At 54.0% G+C, this 17,277-nt stretch overlaps 1 protein-coding gene across 5 annotated transcripts in view; it reads right to left on the reverse strand.

Annotated features, from left to right (window-relative positions):
• The window catches only part of EDAR (ectodysplasin A receptor), an 89,833-nt gene that overhangs the window by 7,828 nt on the left and 64,728 nt on the right, over nucleotides 1-17,277 (reverse strand). For 4 of the 5 annotated variants that reach the window (XM_032842411.1, XM_032842412.1, XM_032842413.1 and 1 more), the window contains 7 exons: nucleotides 13,968-14,053; nucleotides 6,672-6,758; nucleotides 5,011-5,136; nucleotides 4,821-4,895; nucleotides 4,446-4,518; nucleotides 1,793-1,949; nucleotides 424-484 (listed from right to left, as the gene is read on the reverse strand). In XM_032842411.1, the coding sequence (XP_032698302.1) occupies nucleotides 424-484; nucleotides 1,793-1,949; nucleotides 4,446-4,518; nucleotides 4,821-4,895; nucleotides 5,011-5,136; nucleotides 6,672-6,758; nucleotides 13,968-14,053 (665 nt within the window). The remainder of the gene's footprint in view (nucleotides 1-423; nucleotides 485-1,792; nucleotides 1,950-4,445; nucleotides 4,519-4,820; nucleotides 4,896-5,010; nucleotides 5,137-6,671; nucleotides 6,759-13,967; nucleotides 14,054-17,277) is intronic. The other variant, XM_032842410.1, reaches the window with a different exon arrangement.

The following is a 17,277-nucleotide window of genomic DNA, read 5'->3' on the forward strand; positions in this document are numbered from 1 at the left end:
AAAGGGCCTGCTAATGACTGGGTAAGTGACTGAAAACACCAGAGCAGGGCAGCATCTGACAGACACTGGAGGATGCCGGCTCCTTCCACTACTGTTCTCTCCTGACTCCATGGTCCCCCAGGGAGGCTCTGTCCCAGGGCTGGCTGGGTGTCATCTCCTGGTCCTGAGAGGGAAAGGGGCTTGGGGAGTGCCACGGAAAAGGCCTTAAATAGTTTGATGCCAAATTCCACGTCCCTCCACACATGATGTGGGTTCGCCAGCCACTGGGATGAGGAACGTGACAAGCTGGGGGGGCGGTGGCCTTTCTGGTCCCCGTGGGACCTTGGGACTCCTGCCAGAGCCACCTCCTCCAAGCTGACGGTTGGGGCAAGATCCTTGGGGAGATCTGGGGTACAGATCCCCAAAGAGCATGTCCATGCCTACCTTCAACGACTCCACACACATTGGCGTACACGTCCAATATCTTTTTCCTTCGACTTTGAATCTATGGGAAAAGTTAAGGGAATGTTAATTTTCAGAATAAGAGAAAGTGGAAGCCCACAAAAATGCCCGTTCTCCATCGCAGTGCTGGCAGCTGCTCTCCCGACTGAGAGTCAGAAATGCTGACTGGCGCCCTCACATGACCGTCTCATCAGGAAATTCGAGCACCTTCCGTGTTCAGAGGTGGAGCTGCTCTTTAGGGTCCCCTGGACGTTCAGCTCACAAGACACCTGGCATCAGTCTGTGTGGGAGGGTGAGTGGTGGGGACCCCAGCTGGCCAGTGGGGGCCTGAGATGCCATGGCTGTGTCTGTAGCCATCCACAGACTCTTCTCTCAGAGCCCACCGCTCCGGGTAAGGACATGAGGCCATGCTGGATGGGCACAGGAGGGGTCCTGGCTGAAAGTTCCCATGCCCCACAGGAGCTGGTACCTCTCAGAACAACTCCATAGACCTCCAGGTTCCCTGCAAGTGATGGGTTCCATGACAGATGTCCCCGGACTGAGGGCAGCACAGAGTGTGGCATCCCTGTCGGGACCAGCTTCCCAGGCGGGGACATGTTCACCATTAACATTACCTAGCCGCACACTGACCTACGCTTGGATCAGGCTGCCAGTGAACCACGTGCTACACGCTCAGGCAGCCTGGGCAACGCTGTGCCCCTCTGCCCGTGCACCCTGCCACGGCTCCTTCTGGGTGGTCTGCTTTGGGCGACAAGCTCTTTGGACCATTTTACATGCAAAATGCATATTATGTATGCATGAGTGTGTACACTCAGCAGTGTGTGTGTATGTGTGAATGTATACACTCTGGGTGTGTGTGAGTGTGTATACACTGGGTGTGTGTGCATGTGAGTGTGTACGCTGGTGTGTATAAGTGTGAGTGTATACACTCTGGGTGTGTGAGTGTGTGTGAGTGTGAATACTCTGGGTGTGTGTGTATGTGTACACTCTGGATGTGAATGTGTGTACACTCTGGGGGTGTATATGTATGTGTGAGTGTGCACACTGGGTGTATGTATGTATGTAAGAGTGTGTGTGTGTGTTTTGTGGGGTTTTTTTGATCTGCTTAGACACATGCCCATACATTTACAAAAGCTTTTTTTTGTCCTACGGTATTCCAAGCAACTTTAACATTTCTCTCTTTGCTTACTAGCTTCCATTTTCTTCTGTAAAGCTAGATGATACAAAGACAAGTTTCCTATTTTTTTGCTTTCAGCCCACCACCCTATCTACGTTCCTGTGGCCCGCCTGCCTCATGCCTCTGTCTCCCTGGGAGACAATGAGTGTGCAATGAGCAGCACTGGGGCCTCACCCCGGCTGACTTGGTGGCCGCCGACTTCTCCCGGGCCAGGTGGACCAACGACAAGAGGCACAGCTCTGGGGAGCCCTGCTTGTCAGAGGCTGGCTCCTCGTCACTGTCTAGGCTCCGGCTCAGCAGCTGCTCATTCTCCGATGACGCGTCGTTCTCGCTGCGGGAACAGGAGGGTGCTTGTTAGCAGTGTCCCTGACATGTTCTCCCAGTGGGAAGATGATCGATTGGGGTGCGGGGACCAGCAGCTCCTGGGCACCAGGTGAGACAGACACGCCGCACCTGCTACTCCTTGTTCTCTGCTCTCCTCCCAACCAGTGACCTGGCTGCAGGATGGCTGTGGGGTCCCCCACAGGGCTGGGGTTTACCAGGGAGGGGGACAGCATCTGCTCATCTGTCCCCCTGACCTGGCTCAGTTAAGCCTTCCTGAATAGGTCCCAGCTTCCTGTTTCAGTGCAGGCCTGCTCCAAGTTCAGCCATCGGTCTAAAGGCAAACAGGTTTATGTGGCCGGCGCAGAATCTGGGCAAGTTCTCCAGAACAACCCAAAACAAAGCTGAATGAGCCTTCCTGGGGAGCCCCCTGTTACCTGCTGAAACATGTGCACTGTGGGTGGGGTCACAGCAAGCTGCGACAGGGGCCTCAGGAGCTCCCCCAGGAAGCCAGGTGGGCCCACGTTCCACCACGGCCCACCGTCCACAGCCCTAGGCACATGTGGGTTGGAGCTGAAACTCTCAAAATCATTCCAAATATCTGAAAAACAACATTCTTTTTTAAAGGCATCCTGTTCGCTTCCTGTGGTCTGGCTGACAAATTACAAAGAATTCTTTTCTAGCCACTGGGTTATGGTAATGAAGCCTGCAGTCAAATGCAACCCTAGAGGGGGGATGCAGGTGAGGCTCAGTAAGTTCAGGGCCTCTCTCGGAGTTGGCTGGCCTGCCACTGTCCCCACCCGACAGCAGGCTAGGAACAAAAGCACAGTTGTCCCCAGAGACTACTGACAGCCCCAGGTCCTTCCGCTAAGGCCCGAGAGAAAACAGAGAGGACAGGATCTCTGTGCCTTGTCTTTTACAGCACAACTGTCCTGTTTTCATTTTTATTTGATATTTACTTAGGAAACAAGTATTATTTTTCCAAATGTTCTTCCAAGTCCCCCTTTTCCCCAGTCCTTAGACGAAACTTAAGTCCTAGGGATACATCCCTGCCCTTTGGGTACTCTTCTCTCCTACTTTTGAGAATGAGCAAAGGCTGGAACCCAGAAGGGGAGAGGCTGCCACAACAAGAGGCTGGACAGACGAGAGGGTGGAGGAGAGCCTCGTCCCGGGGAGGCACACTGCCGAGCCAGCCTCTGCAGTCCGGCCCAGCCTGGCCCAGCCTGGCCCAGCCTGGGGCTCAGAAATGGAGTCGGTGGGAACAGAAACACTCACAGGAAGTGACCCCACCTAAGGGATTGCCCAGGGGGATCCACACTTTCTTTTCTTTCCCAGCATGCCCAGATTTCATGATTTAAGTCTGCTTCCTGCCCTTGCATCAGGGGTCTTGAGAGATGCTGGAGTTTTCTAAATGAGGTAACAACTTTAGAAGTGCTCAGTGAATGCCAAAGTTCTCCACGAACCCTGGATTCAAGACCCCTCCTACAAATGAAAGGCTTTGCAGGAGTCCACCCACCTCGGGAATGTCGCAGGCCAGAGGCCAGGCCAGGAGACAGTGCTCCTCTGCTCTTTCTGTAATTAGTTTGGGGCCCCGCATGGCCTCTGTGCGAGAGGAGAGACAGGGGACCGACACCATGGGGTGGATTTGTGGAACCTAAGCAGGACCAGGTCCAAATGACCATCTAAGGGGGCAAAGGAAAAGTTGACTTTTCTCTGCCCTGGATATTAAAGCCAGCGCTGATTCTACATCCTAATGTGTGGTAAGTATGGAAAAAATCTCACATGTCCCAGTTCTTCCTTAAGAGGCCTTACTTCACAAGTGTTAGTGGTTGGTCTGGAGTGTGCACAATATGGGCTGTGGGGCCAGACAGCCTGGACTGGTCCCCTGCCCTGCTGCTCCTGGATGTGTGACCTCAGAAACGTGACAGCTTCCAAACTTCAGCTTCCCACAGATCAGGGTAATATGAAGACCTTGCACGTGGGGCACTCCCAGACTTAGCATGGCGCCCAGTGGGCAATCAGTCCCAGATGTCCGTTAGCCATCATCATCACCAGCACTGTTCGGGGTTTAGGGACACCAGTTCTGGCTTTAGCACTAGTAACACCAGTGCTGCTGTTGGCCATGGTGGGCTGCTGGAGAAGAAGGGGGCATTCTCTAGCTTCGGGTCAGCACACAGAAAGTGGATGTTGAAGAGGAAGGCCGAGGCAGGGGTGGCAGACAGCTGACCCTGAAGCAAGGTGTTGACCAACTGCCCCTCACACTGCCTGGCCCCTGCTGCAGGTCAGAGGCAGCCCTGAGGCCTGGTACTCTTCTGTCTTGCTGGTCCCGGGGCGCTGGTCCCGGGGCCCTGCTCCCTTTGGAGTCTCCAGGCCAGTGGCCAGGGGATGCTCCCCATCTGGCATGTCTACTCCCCTTTCTGCTCAGGACCCCAGGAGGATCCCTGACCTGACCTGGGGGTGGAGGGTGCCCTACCCCATGATGAGGGGCTGCTTTGGCTTGACTTACCTCTTGGCAGTCTTTACTGGAGCTGTGGTCAGCTTCTCAAATTCGTCCTTCTCGGAGAAAATCACCACACTGTCTGCAGGCAAATGAGAAGATTGGGGGGTGGGGGTGGGAACTGGAGTCAGCCCCTGGTTCTGAGCTCATCCGTCCCCGCTCCCCTTCACTTCCTCTTTAGCAGGCCTTCCCAGTGACTAAGCCACACCACCCCCAGGGCCAAGTGTGACGTGGGGGCCCCGACGCCTCTCCCTGCAGCTGTGTTCTAGGTGGCATGAGAGTGCCAGCAGCTGGGAGGCCAGGCTTCTCTGGGGGGGGGGGAAGGGGGGCACACAACCTCCACCCTAGATGGGCACCCATGCTTTGGAGGTTCAGTTTGCAGACCTTGGGCCTCTTTCTTCTCCTCTTCCTTGATCACTTGGGCTTCCACACTCTTCACTGGGTGGCTGGTGCAGCAGGCTGATTGGAGAAAGGGAAGGTGTGAGGAGTCTGGCTCGTGGACTGGGTAAGCTGGCAGAACCGTCAGAGAGCAAGGGTGTGCAGGGAGGGAGTGGGGGCATCGGGGACCAGTCACCTGGAGCAGAAGGCTTCGTCTTCATGATGTAGAACATGATGATGAGCACAATGGCTATGGCCATGATGAAGATGGTGGACATGGCAATGATCAGGGCGGTGGCCAGATGCCCTTGGCCTGAGAGCTCTGCTGGAGGCAGGGAGAGAGGGCAACACAGAGCTCAGGACTCCCTACAGGTGCCCCTGAGGCCCTCAGAGTCCGCCCTCTAAGAAGACCGCAGTGCCTAAGGCAGGGGACGCGTCTGGGGGACCCTCAGAATCCTAAATGCTTGCTTAGCCTCAGATTTGCCTTGGCCGCCATTTCCGGAACCCTGGCTGGTCTTAACTGAGGCTGATGACGACGCATCAGGAACACCAGGCTTTGGGTTTGCTCAGTTGTTCCTGAGGTGCTAACTCTTGGTGCTACTACTTTGGGAGCCCGGGGCGGGTTGGGATGCAGAGAGGACGAAGCCCACGAGCACGTGTCCTAAAGACAGTTAGTCCCATCCAAGCAGAAGTCGCCTCTGAGGGCCAGAGATTCGATCCTCGGCATGACGCTATCCTGTGTCTCATGCAATTTCAGCCTAAGCGTCAATAATCAGCTTCCCAGGGCAAAGGTGGGGCAGACGCTGCCGCAGCTCTTCCTCTGTTCTGTCACCCCCACCACTGGGTGCCCTTCCCCAGGGGGCTCTCATTGGTTTCCCCCATAATCCCTGCTGTCAACACGTGCAATGCCCTGACACTCATTCTCTGAAATAAACAGGATTCTGGTCCTCATGAGGCAGGATCCAGGTGACCCACCATTTCCACAGGGAAGGGACAAGATCTAAAGCACCAGGGACCCCCTGAAGGAGGCAGAGGCTGTTTTGGAAAGAGGTGCCAGGGCTCGTAGGCCCGGCGCTGCTGGTTTCCGTGCCAGTCCTCCCGGGCGGGGTGTGTCTGCAAGAATTCACTGGTTGGACCCCAGGAATGGGTGCTATAAATGATTTAATATTTGCTGTGTTGTGTGCTGTTCCCTGCCCCCAACCCGGGGCCTGGCGGAAATAAGACTCCTATATCCTGGCCAAGTCTTCTTGCTTTGATGCTCTGCAAATGTGCAGGAGGGCCAGGTTCGGGTGGGCGACGCTGAGGCGAGTGTGAGAGTGTGCTGTGGGACTCTGAAGGCCCCGGAACCTCACGGAGACCTGGGCCTTAAATAGGCTTAAATAATGGACGGCACTGAAACTGCCAGATGGTAGGAAGGAGCAGTGTGAGACAGCGGGAGGGACCAGCCTCAGGGGCCTCCTCCCTCCTCAAAGCCTTTCCATCCCTAAGGGATTGGGGAGCAAAATGTAGTTCTTGGAAATGCATATGCAAGTGCTGGGCTCTGCAGGTTGATCTGAAAGCCAGCAACAGAATGGCTGCTGCCATCAGGCCCAGCCACGGCCAGGAAGCTCGTTCTGTGCTGCCTAGCCGCCTGTCCCCAGAGCGCCACCCTGCCCCTCCAGGTGTGCCTTTCTTGCCAGTGTGTTCTAAGGGGCCCAGGGCACCCACGGAGAGATGGATTCCCATCCTTGCAGAGATCTGGACCGACTTCCCACTCCTGGGGGCACCGAGGAGCCCCACTGCCATTGCAGGCTCCCACTATGCGTTCATCCTAGCCCCTTATTTTCAGCTGGCTACCTGCAGAAGCACTATCCGTACCTTTGTGGGCATGCTGGAAAGGAGACAGGGTGCTGCTGCCGGAGGTGCTGGGGAAGTTGGCCGAGACTCCGGGGCTGGCGCCTGCACCTGCAAGGGAAACCCAGTCACTGCATGTTCCCTGGGATGACCTGGACAGACCCCACCTTCGAGGATGGAAAGCAAGGTGTGGCCGCAGATCCGGGAGATCTAGAATTCTAGATCACATGGGTGTTGCAGCAGGGTCGGTGGACAGGGGAATGTTTTCATTTCTTAGCGTGTTTCATAATCCTTAACGAGCACTTTGACCTCCCAAGGGTTATTCTTCAGGAAGAAGACACATAAGTAAATCCGCTAAGACTAAACAGTGGTGTCTCACCAACTTCACTTTTCTATGAATGAAAGTAAAATATATGCCATCTACAGAGATGAGAAAAGTCCGTATATATACAAAAGGGTAGGAGGAAAATAATACTTGAGAAATTTCTTCAGTTATGTAAAACAGGAGTGTATTTTTAATCCCCTTTCTAGTTACAAAAGTAATATGTGTCATCGTTAAAACTCAGGAGAAAATGGGAATCACTGACAGCGTTACTACCTGAGGTTACAATTTGGTATGTTTTCTTTAGGATTTTCCTGTGATTCATTTTTTTAAAGACTTGTGACCAAACAGTTTAAGAGCAGAGATGAACTGTACCTTCCCTCAAAACTGAGACTCATAAATCTTCCCTTCTCTATTTAAAAAGTATCACTTTAGCAGGGGGGAAACAGAAGCTGGTTTTGTGATCAATCGACTCACTAAGGAATTGTGTGGTTAAAACAAAGTAAAAACATTGTGCTGCAGAAAACACAGCTTGCTGATGGTCAGCCTTCCTTTTGGCGGGACTTAAGTTTTGCCAGTGATAAAAATGATCTTATTTCAAATAGGTTTCCTTCTGTCTGGCTTTTGTCCGTACCCATGCTGGCGGAATTCATGGAGGGTCCTTGCACACTGCCAAATAAGGGCAGATGAGCTGACCTCCCCCAAAGTCACACACGTGGTCCCCGGAGCCAGCCCAGCAAGGAGGACTGGCGCTGACTCGGGGGCTTTGGTCCGCTGGCCTCCAGACTGTAGGATGTTTTCTTTAAGAGAAGCTTCTCAGAAGAAACCACACTCTGTGACTGGTGTCTCTAAAGCCACCTGTGCACACAGCATGGGGCAACTCAGGAGATGGGGACCACAGCCAACTGGTGAGTCCTGCTGAATTAGCTGCACATGTGTGTAACCGGAGAGCAGGGCCAGAAACATCTGTCCTTACAACCTTTCACAAAGAGAAATCTCTGCAAATAGGGGCCCCTGGGTGGCTCAGTCATTAAGTGTCTGCCTTCGGCTCAGGTCATGTTCCCAGGGTCCTGGGCTTGAGCCCCACATCAGGTTCCCTGCTCAGGGGGGAGCCAGCTTCTCCCTCTCCCACTTCCTCTGCTTGTGTTTCCTCTCTTGCTGTGTCTTTCTCTGTCAAATAAACCCTTAAAGAAAAAAAAAAAAAAAAGAAATCTCTGCAAATAAAATAGAGGGAGGCTTGGGAGGGCATGGGGCCAGGCTGAGGACTGGCTCCCGGATAACTGTGCTTCTGTGAGGTACCGCAGGTCTCACAGCTGGCCGGTCCATCCCTTGGGTTGGCCAGGAATGTAACTGTTGCCCACTGGATGAGAAATGTCGTCTGCAGGCTCTTTCATCAGCATGCCTACCGCAGGGAAGCACTGAGGGGTGTGAGGACCACACCCTCCCCAACCACTTCGGGACCGAGGCTGGCCTGGGAAGCCCGGGAAGGCTTGGTGGCCAGGCCAACAAGGGAGCTGCTGGTGCTGTCCTGTACCCCTTCCAACCCATGCTTGGAGCCATCTTGAGAAGTCAGAGCTCTCGGCACCAGAGGCGTCTCCTCTCTGGGGATTTGCCGCTTCCGGAGCCCAGGGACCCAGCTTATCTGGAGGTCCTGGTCTTGGGTCCTTCACCTGGTCTCTCTCCCTGCGGGGCTGCCTCAGGTGTAGATGCTGGTGGGCACAGACCACTGCACAGTGAATGGGGTGGTCTCTGCCTCCTGCAGGGCACCACGAGTTCTGTGGCTCCTGCTTCTTTCCTTCTTTCTCAACTACTGGTCCCTGGGCTTACTTCTTAGCCCTCCCACCATAAGAGAGGCATGCTGAGGGGTGCAAGAGGTTTGGAAGCAGCAGGCCTGCCCGCGGGACCCGAGTGCTCACCGGCACGGGCTGCCCTTGAATGAATGCAGACTGCAGAGCTGACCTGCTCAGAACAGAGGCCGCCCATCCTAGCCCAGGCCCCCCACCAGCTCTCAGGCCCATGGCCACACCCCTTCTTCCTTTAGTGGCTGCCCTCTGAGGCGATGGGAAGCAGGACTATGGGACATGGGAGTGGGAGGGTGTCTGAAGCAGGAAGGCTGTTGATGACAGTTGGAAGGGGCTATTCTGCTTCCTCCACTGGGCCTTCCTGTGCCTGCGGTTCCCTGGGAGGGGCCTTGCTAGTGTCCAGAGCTTAGAGATATTCCTTTGCCTTTCTGGAGGACAGATCAAAGCTTTCTCATGCACCCCCATCCCTAAACTCATGACAGCTCTCAGTGCAGACCACGAGGCTCCCCTCCAGTGTGGGATAGGAGGTTTTAATAGCATCCAGTCAAGTGCTAGAAGCGACATGGGGCACGGCTTCAAGCAGAACCTGCTTTCCTTGTTAAAAGAAAACATGACACTGAAAACAAAGCTAATCTATCGGTTTGGTAAGGGACTCAAGGGAGCTTAAGCTATTCCTCAGGGGGAAAAAAAAATACCCGTGGGCTCTGTTTGTGGATTTGTCATCTTTGTCTCTTCTTGTCCCTTTCTGCCAGGGCTTGCTGGCCAAGGCTGGGTGACAGGGGCTGCTGGGCTTGGGGACACACATGTGCCCAGGCCTGTGGTCCAGGGAGGAACAATGAGAACAGCCGGGCTGCACGCAGACTTCTAGAGATGCCTTTGCGCCTGGCTGGCAGGGCTGCTCCCATGGCAGCAAACACCGCATACAGGCCGCAGCACGTCCACAGGTGTACTAGACGTTCCCCTAATTGAGCTCCAGCCAGGGTCAACTGAACAGCCCTGGGCTGCAGGTGCTGGGTGGGGTGTGCCCGGCTGTTCCGTGATCCCTGAGCCGACCAGGAGAACGTTCTGTTCTGAGCACATCCCAGAGGAAGGGGGAGGATGGGCGGGAAGACAGAGGTTTATCTCTCTGGGCAGGTGCCTCCAGGACCAGCATGCTACGGCCACCAGGTCCCTGCATGGCAAGTTTCCTGGCTCTGGTCTAATGAGTATTTGGTGTCTGGGCAGTTCCCCTCCCCCCGCACTCTGATATGTGCTTTGTGTTTTGGGTTCATTTGGTCTCCTTGGAACAGAGCATTAGATGCAAGTGTTCTTCAGTTGTTGTTTCCGCTGGGTGGTCCACTCCCGATCCATCTTTCCCTGCATAATGCTCCCACTGGAGCCTAGCTTTGAACAAGCAGAGGGGAGATCCTGCAGGAGAGGAGTAATGGAGGGTTGATGGAAACCGTGGTCCTGGAAAATCGGCATGGATTTCCACACCAGGCTACTTTAAAAGGAAAGTCAGTGGGGCCTGACTCCACCCTGCTCACTGGTGTCCTCGGGCCAGCACTGACTTGGGACAGTCGGTGCGGGAGCTGGGGGGCCCCAGGCGGTGTTCGTCTACCTTCCTCAAGAGGACTTTGAGAGCTGTAAGCATGTGGCTTAATGCAGTAATGCTTGCATTCAGTGCGATGACAGGATTTACAGGGCCTTTGAGGTTTGTTAATCCACACAATTTATAAATATGTTGTGCGTCTTAAAGACTGCTGGGATTCTCTGCATGGGGCAAGTAGGCTGGATTTTCAGGAGTGATTTATTGATTCTGAAGAGTCGTTGGCGAGGGTGCCCCCCGGCTGCTGCGTCGGCCTAGCGCCCCCCAGTGGCAGATCCTGGAACAATGGGCAGAGCTGTTGGAACCTGGCTGCTCCAAGTGAGATTTCTCTGGAGTTTGCTGGAAATGCAGCCTGGGAATCCACCCCAGACCTGCTGCATCAGGATCTTTTTTTTTTTAACAGGACCCTGGTGACAGGTGTACGCACTCAAGTTGGAGAAACAGTGTGTTAGAAACAGCTGGCTGCTGGTCTTTGGGGACATGAAGGCTTCACATTTGAGTGGCATTGCTGTTGGGCATCGCACGATGGCATCTGCTTTCCTGAGCAGACTTTTCCAAAAGGTGAGTCCATCTTGGACCTGGCACAGGGCTTGGTGTCAAAATAAAAATGAAGAGGAGTGTTCATAAAAATGATGACGATGGGACAAGTGAGCTGCTGTGCTAGTCCCTCCAACACTCTGTGAGGGAGGGCTCCTGCCAGTGGGGTTCCAGGAGAGCAGACGGAGGACAGGATGTGTGGCCTGAGGAGGCCTGGGAGAACTGGGTTGGAGCCATGCTCACCCACCGGGCTGGGGACCTGCCCCCTGCTCCCTAAGTGCCATGTGTGGCACTGCGGCAGCAGGTGATGTGCCATCCCAGGATGGGGAAACTGAGGCACAAAATTAAGTAACTTTCCCAAGAGCTACGAAATCCAAATCTGAAGGCACACCATCTCTTCCTTGCTATGACCCCAGGCCATGCATGTGTCATTACAACACGGATCCCTTCCATGCCAGCTTTCTGGCATGAGTTCCCATGACTTCATTTCTCAGGAAAGAAAGAAAGCCAGACAGTGCTGTTTCACCAAGTGGATGTTGCTCTTCGACTTCACTGAAAAATAACCGAAGGGCTTCTTCTCTCTCTTCCATCTGGTGCTGATTTACCAGGACACACAGTGGTGTGATGGAAGTGGCTTCGTTCACTGCAGTGTGTGGAAGGAAGCCCTACGCTCTTCTGATGGGCAAGTCACAAGCAAGGGAGATGGGGAAGCCTTTCTCTCAAGGCTCTTCAGCACTGTGGGGGTGCCCTAGGCATCTGGGGGTCTCCCTGTTGGGCTCTGGTGGTTTAGAGAAGAGTCCTCATTTACACATGATTTGTGGTGTCAATACTCCAAGCATTTGGGGTGTGGGTGTGTCAGCCCTATTGGTATTTTCTTAATGGTCCAGGAGAGGAAACAGACACAGAGGGATTGTGGCTTACAAGGTGTTTTAGAGTCCCTGAGTACCAGGCTCTGGAGCAACTTCCAATAACTTCTGTTTCCATCAGGCATGACCACGGGCCCAAAGTTTGTAACCAATGGCCCCATGGCCCGACACTTCACAGAGCCATGTGCTGAACCTGCTCTTACTCCAAGATGGGAGAGCACTTGCCACACAGAGAGAGAGGGGAGCAGCCCTCCAGGAAGCAGCACCTGGCCAGCCCTCTGTGTTGAGGAGCTCCCGACCAGGGCACCCAGGGCTCCCCCTGCACAGGTGTCTTCTTGGGAGCTGCCCGTTGTCCCTGGCTGCTCCAGACATAATACAGGCAGTGCACACTTTCCCCAGGTCTGTGCCAGCTTCTCTGACCATAGGTTTGCACAGTCCAGTACACGGACTCAGTGTAGCTTCGTGCAGCGAGGGCCCAGGGACATCACATCAAAACCAGGGAAAGTGTCTCAGTTTGGAGGCCAAGGTGCTCTTGGCCACTGACTGCAGGCTCAGGAAGGACAGTGCCTGGTGGGGCTCAGGCAGCCAGCTGACGACATCAGGGTCTGATGCATGAGGTTTCCCTGAGTTCCTGGTTTTCCTGGGGTGACCTTGTCAGGGGAAGGCCTGGGAGTTTGAGTCCCAGGGTCTTCATGGAGGCTATAGTCACAACCAGATTTTCTGGTTCCATCTGCTGTTCCTGAGCAGGAGTTTGGGGTCAAAAGGTCCCTGGACTGAGGATAGGGGCAGAGGGAGGTGCAGAGCCCAGAGCTGGAGAGGATAACCTTATGTCCACACTCGAGGCCCTGACCCAGATGGCGTTCTGTGCACTAAGTTACCTGACAAGACCTAGGCCGTTGCCTCTCCCCATATCCCACACGGACACACAGAAGTCTGGTTGGTTGCACCCTGACTCTAGGTTTCAGTGGTTTTGCTGGCCCGTTTCGGGACTGATTGCTACCAACATGCTGTGAGGCCTTACTGGGAGCTGGTTTTCAGTTAAGCAATTCAAGGGTGAAATTAGGGCAGGGATGCACTCCTTCTTGAAGTGTCCAGGGCTCAGGGGCTTAGCTCTCTCTCCATGTGATGGACCCACTGTCAGATGGCATGAGGAGGGAGGTGACCTTCCAGCTGGCCAGGTGGTTACGGAAGTCTTGCACAGGGACAAACCCCATGTGTGAGCTGTGTTCCAGGTTCCACAGGCCAAGGGCCTTTTCAACACAGGTGGGCCGTGCCTGACATCTTGGTGAGGGCTCCATTCATCCCAGAACTACCTGGTATTGAATCGGTCGGGAATCCCTAGCAGGAGACCGTGGTGTGGCAGCTGACTTCACCACAGGATCTGCTGGCAGCCTGGAGCCCTTGGGCCTCCTCTAATTTGTGAATTAATGAGCATGTGGCTGTGTATAAAGCTCCACTTCAAAGACACACAAATCCATGACTGCCGGGGCATCTGCTGAAGCAACCTAGGAAAGAGGGGGTGTGCCCCTGGCAGTGGGGGTGGGGCTGGAGGAGAGCAAGGAAGGGCTCCTGCGGCCAGGGACAGCTGTCCACCCACCCACCTCCATGGTGTCTCTCCAGACCACAGCTCCAAGCGGCCACACACTACATTCTCCGGAGCAGAGCTCCCTTCCTCACAGAGACATGCAGTGAGGACTAACCAGAAGGAAAACAGGAAAGCACCAGCCCGCAGCCGGCCTCTGAATTCGTGAGCCTCACTGCTCACGTGGGCTTCGTGGAATCCGGTTCATTCACTGTGACCACTCCTCACCTTTCCCTTGGCCTTACCTGCTTTGAAAATACATGTATGAGAACTTATGATCATCTAGTGCTTTGCAGGATGTGGCAAAACACCTCAGCAACTGTGATCTCATTGGTTTTTCCAATAATTGCATGAGAGGGGGGTTCAGATTTTTGTGTCCCCGCATCACAGATGAGAAAACTCATTCCAGGTGGCTGGTGACTGAAGGACCTAAGTCTCTTGCTATAGCAAACCTCCCTGCAGGGACCTGCACCTGGCTGACCAGTCCACGGAACATTCCTGGTTTTGCCCTCACTGTAGTTCATCTGTCCAGGTGCTGGGACTGGTTTTCTTCTCCCTCCCCGGGTAATGAGAGATACAGTGTAGAAGCAGTACAGTTCTGATGGAAGGATAAGAGCACTCACATTCCTTGGTGTTAGGGGGTGCCAGGAGGCAGGAGTAGCAGACCATGCCATAGATGTTCCTGGGTCTGTTTTCCAACATGTAGTAGCTGCAGGAAGAGAGACAAGACAAAGCAGACAGCTGAGCCCGGTGTCACTACAGGCAGGCACTGACCACTCGGCATGCCCATGATTCAGGCATGATCCTAGCATCACCAAAGTCAGCATATACCATGGGAATCAGGAGCCCTCAGAACCAGCAGCCCATTTTCCTTTTTTAAAGATTTTAGTTATTTATTTGACAGAGAGAGAGATCACAAGTAGGCAGAGAAGCAGGCAGAGAGAGAGAGAGGAGGAAGCAGGCTCCCTGCCTAGCAGAGAGCCCGATGCGGGACTTGATCCCAGAACCCTGAGATCATGACCTGAGCCGAAGGCAGAGGCTTAACCCACTGAGCCACCCAGGTGCCCCCAGCAGCCCATTTTTACCACTGAGTTTCCTCAGGAGTTTTTGGCATGACTTGAAATGGAACATTCTTTTTCCAACACTGGGCCATGTTGGGCCTTTCCATCTCCTCTCCTATTTGGCTCTTTTCACTGATTAATTTGCTCAGAGTGTGAGTGATCATCCTGTCCCCACCATTGGTCACTGGGGTATCTGCCAGTAGACCCCAATTAGCTCTCTGGGTGTCCCAGACAGTGAGCCAGAACCCCCTGTAGGAGGAGGACCCCCAACCCAGCAAGTGCCCATCTCACAGCCTCTAGCCTGGTGGGATTACTGGTGAATGCATCTCTGAGCCCCTCAGACATGGGCACTTTCCAGACCTCCTGCAGGCCTGCTGAGATTGGACAGAGGTGGCCGCAGTGGAGAGAAGGACAGCAGCAGCATCTAGAGAGGTCAGCACAGAAGGCCTTTGGCATGGCCTGGCTTACAACCAGGTCATGACTGACATTCCTTTGCCTGAGGGCAAGAGCTCACACCGGGGCTGGAGGTGTGAAGGAAGGAAGGAAGGTGTGAAGGTAGGAAGGAAAGGAAGGAAAAGGACAAATCATTCACAGTAAGACAGTGAAGTCCTTTCCCCCCACTGATGCCACATCTTTCGAGTTTCCCAGTGTCAATGTGGCAGCTGCAGTGACCGTGCTCACTCTCAGGATGCCCTCCCTGCCGGGCTCTGCACCCTGGGTCAGAGCTCCCTATGGGACCTGCCACCCTGTCAACCCAGCCATCCTCGCTTCCGGCGCTCACAGCTCTGGCTCCTTTCCACCCTCAGACTTTGGCACTTCTCTTGGCGCGTGCCTGCTTTCCATAAACACACATACGGCGATTATCATGGAGCCATTTATCACATCATGAGAGGTCGATTAAGTAACATGAGCTGGTGCCAAAGTTTTCCCTCATTACAATTCAAGAGATGAAAAATCCCTCTGCACTACTGGATTTTTCCATGGTTGGTTTTTAATCTCTTTTTTGCTAGCCGTGCACACTCAGGCCCCCGCTGAAGGCGGGGGAGATGTCAGCGTGACAGGGGTGCTGGACGGGGGGCTGTCTTTGGACTCCAGCCGCCATAAGCTGGACCATTACCAATAACATTATGATCATAATTGCCTGCCCTTCCTCAGGGCCTTTTATCCTCAGATCCCTGTGTATCTCGTAAACATTAATTAACCAATCTCAAAACACCCCTCAGAGAAGCCACAACAGCCAGTTTTCCAGTTAAGCCTTCTGGAAAAAGCCTCTCTCAAACACACATGCTGCCACCCTCCAGAAGCCATCTGGGCCTGGGATGCAGGAAGCAACCATGGGGCCTTGGCGCATCTGCTCCTAGGAGGCGCCCTCTGTGTGTGGCCTCACAAGGGTGACAGGCTCCAGGTCAGCTGCCAGATGTCTGACATCCAGACCCAGTGCTGGCACTGGGGGACCCTGAGCCACATCCCCCCCACCTCCAGCACAGTCTGCTGCCAGGTCAGGACTGTCTCTGTGCCTGGCCAGGGAGTCCCTCAGGGCCAGACTCATTCATCGCTGTCCTCCAGGCCCTTGTGCTGGGTACTGAGGAGGGACAGTTTTAGGCCAACATTGGTTGGAAAAATAAATGAATGAGACGAAATTCTTCTCCATGGAAGTTCAAAGTTCACAGACTGACAAGAGCCCTGAGGGAGTTCTGTGCCTCTTTCCTCCCGTTTTAAAAACCAGAACCTCAGAGTTCTGAGCCCCAGGGGCTGAGCTCAGTCTTAGATGAAGAGCCACAGCCCTCCAGTGGGCAGGGCACAGCCAGCTCAGGACAGCTCCCCTTGGGCTCCAGGGAGTCCTTGGTCTGCCCTTGCTGGGGGGCCTGGTTTTCTGCCCCTTGTCAGCACAGGGCTCCTTCTCGCTCCCAAGTGGCTCTGCCTGACTCCCACGGGGCCTCTCAACAGCTGGCCTCCCGTCCTGACCGTGTGTCTGGACCAAGCTGTGTGACGTATTAAATAACTTGGCCAAGAAACAAAATACCGGGACTATCCATTTAAAAAAAAGTAAGTCGGCTCCAGGCCGCCATTGTGGGATTGCACTGCCCGAGTCGGGGTGTTAACTACCTCACACACTTCCTGGCATGGTCTGCTGCACAGAACATTCCCGAGTGCGAGTGCTTCCTCTTCAGGAAGAGCCTCAGCAACTCTTGCTGCAACTTATACCCGAATCTCTCATCCTAGCTGCGCGGGCATGTAGAATGATTGTTTGGGGGCCTCCTTCCGACCCATTCCCAAACGCTTGAAGCTGGGTGTTCATTCAGGGTCTGTGGCCCTGACAAAGAGTATTGGGTCCCTCCGTCCTTCTGTAGAGGCTTAATTTCCTATACTTCCATCTATGTTCAGACTTTTCTTGTTTTTTTTTTTTTCTTTTCTTTTTCTTTTTTGTTTTTTTCCTCAAAGGTTGATTAAGGTAAGTAGACGAAGATAAAACCCAGTTTAAATGGGGCCTTTAGGGGCACCTGGGTGGCTCAGTTAAGCAGTTGCCTTTGGCTCAGGTCATGATCCCGGGGGTCCATGTTGGGCTTCCTGCTCAGCGGGGAGTCTGCTTCTTCTTCTCCCTCTGCCCCTGCCCTACTCGTTCTCTCTCTCTCTCTCTCTCTCTCTCTCAAATAAATAAATAAAATCTTAAAAAAAGATAAATGGGACCTCTAGAATCTTCTGTGAAGGGACTGACTTCCTCCATGTCAATAGATATATAGATTTCCCCCAAAGACTTCCTTTCCTAAGCTTGTCGTGGATGCCACTGAGCCATTGGATGCTTTGTCTTCCCACACAATGTGGTATGTAGACCCGTGTCCTTGCTTGGTCCTCCAACTGCCCCACAATGCCT

The sequence above is a fragment of the Lontra canadensis genome, unplaced genomic scaffold (assembly GCF_010015895.1).
Source record: "Lontra canadensis isolate GAN:19392208 unplaced genomic scaffold, GSC_riverotter_1.0 scaffold130, whole genome shotgun sequence".
NCBI lineage: Eukaryota > Metazoa > Chordata > Mammalia > Carnivora > Mustelidae > Lontra > Lontra canadensis.